Source organism: Leishmania infantum, chromosome 18, assembly GCF_000002875.2.
Source record: "Leishmania infantum JPCM5 genome chromosome 18".
Taxonomy (NCBI): domain Eukaryota; phylum Euglenozoa; class Kinetoplastea; order Trypanosomatida; family Trypanosomatidae; genus Leishmania; species Leishmania infantum.
The window spans coordinates 538,400-547,006 of NC_009402.2; the positions used below are offsets into that span (position 1 = coordinate 538,400).

Below are 8,607 nucleotides of genomic sequence, written 5' to 3' on the forward strand. Positions count from 1 at the left end.
CCCCATCTCTCGCTCTCTCTGTCGTCGCTGCTTCGGCTTCTATGCGTCGGCATCCGCCAACTCTACCGTAAAGCCAAAGGGGGCAAAGAAGGCATGCGACGGTGGGGGCTCCGTTGCCCGAGTCTCTCACTCTCTCTCCTTTATTCTCTGTGGTCTATTTCTTGCGCTTGTGTACCCTCTCTGGCTTTTAGACGCCACAGGTGCTTCGCTGCGTTTGCCTCCACTTAGTGTTTTCTTGTTCTCCCTTTCGATGTCTCCTGTGCGGATGAGTGCGGTGTTGGTGTGTGCGTCTGTGTCTTGGGGAGGGGGACTCAGCGAATGTACACCATCCGCCCTTCTCCTTCCTGTCCCTCCTCTGCTCGCCCGTGTGTCTTTCGCTGGCTTTGCCTCTCGTCTGTTGTTCTTTCGCCTTTTTTGTTTGTGCGCTGTTGGCCCTCCCTTCCTCGGAAGCGGCCCAGAAAACGAGAAAGCAAACTGATAGGAAGGAGCAGCCCGGCGCCGGGGGCAGCGACAACGGCAGCGGCGGCGGCGGCGACAGTGGGCGGGAAGCACAAGCCCGCGATTCTCGCTGCCATGGACTGCGACTGTAGCCATCTCCCTTTTGCGTCAGCGCCCCATGCACGGGTGGGCGTAGGGCTCCTCTTCTTTTTTTTTTATCGACTCTCTCAGCTCTCTTGCCTCCCAAACTTTCCTCTCTTTCTCGCTCTCTTTGTTTGGCCTTCTTTCTGCGTATGCATATCGCCGTGGGCGCGAGTGCAACGACACCCCTGCCTGACTACTCGTCGAAACCCCTCTTTCACCGCTTTCTCTCTTCCCTTTGCCTCTTAGCTGTTCATATTCTCTGGCGTATGCATGAGCGCAAGTCTCAAGTTACATATAGAGATATATTCTTGACTATGCCCTCTGTTCTCTGATGATGCCGGCCACCACGCCCTGATGTCATGATCCAGTGCCAGCTCGTTGTGGGGGAAGCCGAGCAGCCTGCAGCCTGCCCTCTGGTGCGGCTGCGGGCTCTCTGGCGTCGGAGGGCAGGGCTTGGCTGGCGCTGTGCCGAAGAGACGTATAGCCATGCTCACGCCTGGACCGGCCCACTACGAGTCCTGCCCGCGTATTCAGCACGTACACGCATCCACCATCTCTTCTCCTGCTGTTACTGCGCTGCGGTGCTGTCGTGCGTAGTTCTGGGCCTCGGCTGCTGTGTATGCGCAGTAGAATGGCAGTGGGCTGAGCGACGCCGAAGGGCGTCGGTGGACCCGGTTCTCTGTCATTGCCGCCGTGCGACACAGCGGTGGGTGGGCGGCGGTTACGTATGCGTGTATAGGTGCTGACTTGTTCGTGGTGGGGTGGACACGTTGGAGACAAAAGCGAACCTCTCGCGTGTATGGGGTGGGGAGGGTCAAATACATCGCCCCCGTCCGCAGTGTGCGCGCACGTGCATCTGCGTCGAGTCCACCTCAAAAAAAATAGAATGTGTGGGACAAAGAGATATGCATGCGGGCCGCAGCGCACGTCTGTAGGAATTTCTACCGGCAGAAATACGAGTACTTCACGACCTTATGTTTGGCGCCATTCTTGTCGAGGCGCACGCCCGCTGTGGTAGAGAGATACGGAGCTAACGCAATGGAGAGCGGTGGAACGGTGTGGTCCCTATCCGAGCAGACCAAGGCGAAGAGAGAGAGGTGGGAAAGTCTTGTCAGCCACCCAGGCACGAGTGACACTAAATGTGTGTACGGATCTGTCGTTGGTGTCTTCCAATTTCTGTGTTCTCTGTCTCTGTCTACTCGTTGCCACGGGCAGCTTGCGAGGAGCGCAAGATGATCCTTTTCACACCCACCCATGAGATTACGCGCGCACACGGGGCTGTGCAGGGCAGTCAATAGGTTTCATAATCCTCACGTATCCACCTTAGCTGAAGAAGAGGGCGTTTTGGAGAGGGGAAGGAGACGGAAGGTTGGCCGACGATTCATGACTGCTTTCGCCTGTTCCGCATGCTCCAACTCTCTCGTCCTTACCTTTTTTCGTCCCTTCTTCTGATGGGTACTCCGTCTTTCTCATCCTCTCCCTATGTGCGTGTCGGTGCGCATGCGCGCTTGTGTGTCTAAGTCTCTTTCCACGTCGACGCAAGCGGCTCTCTTTCTGTTTGCCGGCGTTCTCGATTCTTCCTTTTTTTTTGCTTTCCTATTAGTTTTCTGGGCACGGATCTTCAGCTAATACGGACTGCTCTATGCGCCCCGTGCTCCGCTGTTGCCGCAACAGCTCATGCCTTCTGTGCTTGAAATCATTTTACCTCCCTTCCTCAGGGAGGGGGGAAGGGGCGCGTGCTTGCTGTTGTTGCGCTGCTTCGACTCTGCACCTCCTTCCCCTTCCCCCACCTTGTAGCCCATCCGTATCATCGGATACCCGCCACGCCGCGAGTTTTGCGTTTGTGTCCCTGGCCGCCGCCCCCGCCCTTCTCTCTACCTCTGCGTGAGCAGCAGCCGTGCCTTCGCGCTTTGCCATACAAATCACGAGGTGTCTGGGCACGTGCGGTCAGGCTCGCACGTGTGCCCTTCAAGCTAACCTGCTCCTCCTGTTGCTGCGTGTATTGCGGCACCCAAAGAGCGATAGCCAGCATATTGCGTACACCAGCAGAGGGCATACCTGCGCGACGAGACGGAGGCGTGCACGTTTGCATCTGCGCACACAACACACAACACACACCAAAACGCACGGGCGTAGTGAAATGCCCCGCCATACGGGCCACACGGCAGCGCGGCGCCTCTTCAAGAAGAGCGAAGCAACAGTAGCAGGAGGGACTCTACTCGGCACTCAGACACGTATACGCACGTGCGCGTACACACACACCGACGAGCAGAGCTTTTTGACTCTGTGGGGTCTATCTCACCTCGCAGTCTCTCTTCCGTATCATCATCTTGTTTATTTCGTGTCTCCCTCTTTCTTGATAGTGGCCTGCACTTCCCTGCGCGAATCGCTAGACAGCTCTCACACGTACAGGCGCACAGAGCCCTGCTTTGCTGCTGTAGTCTTCGTCTAGCTTCCCTTCTTTCCTACACCCCATCATCTGAATGAATAAAAAAAATGTATTTGCCCCTTTCTCTCCCTTTTACCTGTTTACGTGTGGCGTTCGTGCGGATGCCGAAGCCCAGCTTCATAGCCTCGTGCTGCTCTCTTTGTTGCCTCTGCTGACCGTTTTGTGCACTCTCCGGCCTTGCTGGTGTGCGTAGGGCCCCCTCACAAGTGTGTTGCTGATCCTTCCTCAGCATTCTACTTTTTTCTCTCCTCTTCTACGCCTCTTTTCGAACGTTGTTGGTTTGCGTGTGCCCCCCTCTCTCCCCTCTACCCCGTCTGTGCAGTTAGTGATCAAGCGAGCTGCGGCCACGGACATCGCAGCAGAAAGCGGCACGGCGAATGCCGCTTGCTTGAATGCAGCAACAACGATCAAGTTCCACACATACAAGGTAGACACACCACCTTCTTTCTCCTCTCGTGCCTTGTAGCCTTGAGACACGACAGCACCTACCCTTTGTTTTTTCTTCCTCGCTTCCTATCCATCGACAACACACGCGTACACACGCGAGTCTGCCATGTCGCATCTGCTTGAGCACAGCTTCCTCTTTACCACAGAGGAGCGACAACTCATCTACCATGCCAACAGCGACGTCAACACCCGCCCCGTGAGCTTCGTCACTCGCATTTTTTACCCGATCTGGATTCGTATCAGCACGCATCTGCTCAGCGATCTCGTGGCGCCGAACGCCATCACATTGGCAGGGCTTCTTAGCAGCATGCAGGCGTACCAGCTCATTAACACGTACTACCATTTTGGCGATCAGCAGCACGGCCCGCACGCGGTGCTGTGCGACGTGAAGTCGTCGTTGCAGGCGTTTGGACTCCGTGGCGCCGGCCAGGTACCCCTCGCAGCTGAGAAGACTGTCGTGGGAGAGATGGCCTCTGCCTACAAAGCCGGGCCAGGCGCTGCGGCCAAGACGGCCAAGGCCATGGGTGCCGCCGCTGCCGCCGCTGCCACAAGTGCTGCGAGCGGTCAAATCTTAAAGCCTCCAGAGACCGACTATGTGGACTTTTTCCATACTGACCGCACGGTGCAGACGGCCACGGTTCTGGCAATTCTTCTCCTGGTCATCTCTATCACGTGCGGCTCTTTGGACGGCGTGCACGCGCGGCGCTGTCGCAGCGCCACCAGCCTGGGCGACATCTTCTCCCGCATCTGCTCCTCCATGGCGCGCGTCTTTATGGCGCTAACGCTGCTGGAGGTGTTTCAAATCGAGGACGTGTGCACGAAGTGGTACTTCCTGCTCGCCCTGCAGCTGATTGAGCTGAATACGGTGCTTGGCCGCATCAACGCGTCGAACTTGAAGAAGGACCGCGTGAAGAATGTGGCGTACGTTGCGACGTACTGCTTCCGTGAATCGGAGTTGTCGTTCCTCATGGTGTTGCTCCTCATCGCCCGTTGGTTCTACCCTACCGCGTGCCGCGACATCCTCGGCGTCATCTTGGCGAAGGCGCAGGTGGGCTACAACACCCTCGTCGTCGCCACCTTTGTGAGCATTGCGCTTCTCAAGATGAAGAAGCTGTACAAGGGGATTATTTTGCTCTGCCTCGCCGCCCGTGTGCTGCCGCTCTTCTACCTCTTGCCGCTAAGCCAGTACAGCTTGCTGAGCGTCATTGGCGATGCCATGATTGTAGGACTGCTGTCCATCGAGGTGTACGTCAGCCACCTCGCCCAGCGCCGCATCCACGCCGCAGTTTTTTTCCTTTGCCTCGGCTCGCTGCTGAACGACGTGCTCTCTGTGGCCGGGTCTATAATGTACTTGATTGCCATGCTGGTGGACTTGTCGTACTCGCTGAACGTACCGCTTTTCACGCCTGTGCGTAACGTGTTCATCGACGGTGTCTTCGACCTCTGCCACGCCGGACACAAGAAGCTGATGGCTAATGCTCTCAAGTTCGGCAACCGTCTCATCGTTGGCGTCTGCGGCGACGAGGAGTGCGCCTCATACAAACGTCCGCCGATCATGACCACCGAAGAGCGTATCAATGAGGTGCGCCTGTGCAAGTACGTCTCAGAAGTGATTCCCAACTCACCAGTGACGGGCATCACGGCGGAGATGATCCGGTACTACAATATACACGTAGTTGTCTGTGGCGAGGAGTACAACACTCCGACAGACACGTACTACGCGGTACCGCGCCGCATGGGCATCCTGCGCACAGTGCCAAGAACTCCCGGCATCTCCACCAGCGTTCTCATCTCGCGCATCCGTGCCGCCAGTGACAGCTCTATAAAGGCAAAGGACAGGAAGAGTGACGTGCCAACGGTGAAGGACGGGGCATAAGTGGAGATGCTGACGTCTTCTTCTTGTGTGCAAGCTGCTGGGCCCTGTGTCTTTGGCGGACGCCCTTCTGCAGTCTGTGTCGGTGCTGAATTCTCCGGTGATAGCGTGTACGCACACTACGTCGAGGCGTTTTCACGAATGCACGTGCGTGCACCCCCTCCTCTCTCGCTACTGCTTTCCTCTGCTCTTGGCCTTCCAAAGGGTGTCTGAAAGCAACCATGATAGGCGTGAGAAATATATTTGTGGGCACGACAGCGCATCGCCGTCGCTGAAGAACAAGGGGCTCGGCGGCGATGACTACTGCGCAAGCACAAATACATCTCTCTCTCTCTGTGTGTGTGTGTGTGTGTGTGTGTCGGCTTCGGTAATGTGTGGACCTGCGCGCTCCTTCCGCTTTGTACCTTTTCTAGTTGTGGTGGCTCTCCCAAGGAAGGGCAGACGACAAGAAAAAAGAAGTCGGCGCGCGCCGTATCACGCTTCTCGCCTGGATGACCTTCACCCCTCCTTCCTTGTGCTCTTACGTGATTGCCTTCTGTATGCGTCTGCGACCGTCATGAGCAAAAGACAGCTTTGTTTTGCGTAGCAAAGGTGTGCTGGTGGTGCTGTCACGGTCGTCTTCGCCGATTCGGCTGCCCATGTGTATGCACACACACACACACACGTGCATACTTCTATATACATATATATATGTATATGTAAACATAAACACGCAGATATGTATGCGTATGCATGCGTATATATATATATATATGTGCAAGTATACACATTTTGTGCTCGCGTTCAAGCAGTCGTGCACTTTCTCTGTTTGCCTGCGTATTTTTTTTTGCTCCCTTCGCCTCTGGTCTCCTTTCACGTGTGATTCTCCAGCCCTGTGCTTTCCGCCCTCCTCTTCCTCTGCCACTCTATCTGTGCGAGTGTCTTTTTTGATGGCGCACCTCTTGAGAATACGCGTAAACTCGGGGCTCAGATATGTGTGCGTCTCTGCGTGCGCGGGCGTGTGTAGCCTTTTTTTTTACGGTTATTGCATTTCTACCTTATCGCGTAGTTAATGGCATTTCTTTATCTATGCTCATGCCTATCTTATCGTTTTTGCTTTTTCTCTGCGTGGGTGCTTCATCGGTCGCACGGTAGTCTTCGATACATATATATATATATATTTGTTTGTTTCTCTTTTCGATCATTGCTGTCGTGTGAAGCTGACGCACATGTTGTGCTGATACACGCACACACACGCACACATGCAAGGCCAGGGTAAGAGAACAAGGGGAGGGGTATGCAACCGCGCGCACAGAAACCGAGACGACAGGGGCAAGTAGTGGCTGCCTTGCAGTGGTGCTCATAGTGAAGCCATAGTCGGCGTCAAAGCACACGTCTGCACGGACATACGCGCACAGATGAGAGTGTCCGCTTCATTCGAGTCGTCTGAGCTGCGCATCTGAAACGCAATACTTACGCATATGCATCAAGCACACACATATGCGATATCAGCGGAAGGGCACACGCACACGCGCGCGCCAAGGAAACTAAATGTACCGTGCAGACTTGAGCGGTAACGACGGGGGCGCTTAAAAATAAGTCGCGCGCCTTGAACACCTGTGCTTAGGTCATTGTGCATTCTTTATGGGGGCCTTAGCGCTCACAACCGTCACTCTTGGCTTTTGTTGGGGTCCTCCGCGGCGAGGCCCTGCTGACGGGGGGACACCCCTCAGTGCATGGCATCCGCTGCCCGCTCTGTGTGCACGAAAGCCAAGCAGCCTCCCCCTATCCCCTGCCAATGCCGAACCACCTCTGGTGGTGCCACGGCTAAGCGCCTGCGACGTCGGGGAGTCAAAGCGCTTCATCGCTGTTGATGTCGGCGGTGATGTCCTGGATGGCACCGTGCCGGAGCGACCTGCGACGGTGAGCACGCTTGTGCCATCCATGTGCCGGCGACGTGTCGGCGTCGCTCGAACGCGTATCCCACCCCCGGCCCACGCACTGCCTTACTGGCGTGAGGGGCCTGAGTGCCACCCCGAGGGGGATGTACACCAGGTGTGGTGACCGGCATGATGGGGGAGCCGCTGTGAGGCGACCTGCGGAGCCGAGTGTGGGTAGAGCTCGAGGCCGAGGCCGAGGCCGAGGCCGTGCTCAGGTGGCTGAGTGGACGCAGTGCTGTAAGGCGCGTGCCCCCAGGGCTGCTTGGCACGACGCGATGGTGCCTGCGACGGTCCCGGGGCGGGGTGTTGGGGGCCGAGTGGCGCTTGACCTCGTGCTGTACGGCAGCGACATGGGCACGTTGAACGAAACCGGAAAAGTGGGCCGCACACATACAGGCAAAGCATAGAAAGAAAGCTGCGCATCATTGCGAGGTGCTCAGCGTTGCGTTTGGTGTCTCTTGCGTTTCTGCCGCTGCTTCATATCTCTCTCTTTCTGTGCGCCTGCGCTTCTAGCGTTCTCATTCTTTTTCTTTCTATTTCTGTCGCGCGCGCCGAGCCCATTTTGGAGTGCTTCCAGCCGAAAGCTGCAGGAGGAAGGGGGCCGAGAAAAGCGAAGAGGCTCAGCTTGCGCGCGCGTGTCTATGCATTTGTGAACGAGTGCATTGCACTGTGTATTGACGCACCTCCCCTTCTGCAAAGAAGGGGCAGCAGATGCATGCGCATAGGTGCGCCGACTTGGCTCCAAATCGACAAACCTTTCTTCTCTCTGTGCTTTATCTTTTCTTGCTCGGTCAGCACACACCTGCCACTTGAACGCCCCGCCCTGCACGCACCCGGGTGCATACACAAGTCTTGAGCGCACACACGCGGAGGGGGAGGACGACACCCACACACACGAGGAAACCAAACCCATCAACCAAAAGCTGAAGGAAGCGCCACGAAACATATCTAAAACGATAAACCAACAACAGCAAAAAAAAACATACGTCACACCACGCACATCACACACACCTACGCCACAGCGACAGAAGGAAGGAACCAGAACATCAAAGCAGCACACACACCCACAGACACACAGACAGACACACCACCCAAGAGAACGAAAAAAGGGGGAGGGGACCACCAAAGGAAAAGAATAAAAGAAACGTAACCTTCTATTTTGTATTTAACCGTCTCTCTCTATATATATACTTCTCAGCCTCTTCGCACTTTTTTTTTGTTCTCTTTCCGTTGACATACGCCTCTTTCTTTTCTCGGCCTTTCTCTCTCTCACTTTCTCTCGTAGCTTCCTCTTGTCCGCCATCTCTCTTTGTCTGCCAGACTCTCTGTTTGCCTGG

The 8,607-nt window shown here is 55.9% G+C and overlaps 1 protein-coding gene across 1 annotated transcript; it reads left to right on the plus strand.

Moving 5' to 3' along the window:
• Positions 1-3,584: 3,584 nt before the first annotated feature.
• On the plus strand, positions 3,585-5,354 carry LINJ_18_1310 (putative cholinephosphate cytidylyltransferase A; the record flags this gene model as incomplete). The annotated part of the gene is made up of 1 exon (XM_001464908.1): positions 3,585-5,354. The coding sequence occupies one exon, from the start codon at positions 3,585-3,587 to the stop codon at positions 5,352-5,354; it is 1,770 nt and encodes a 589-aa protein (XP_001464945.1).
• Between the last annotated feature and the right edge of the window lie 3,253 nt (positions 5,355-8,607).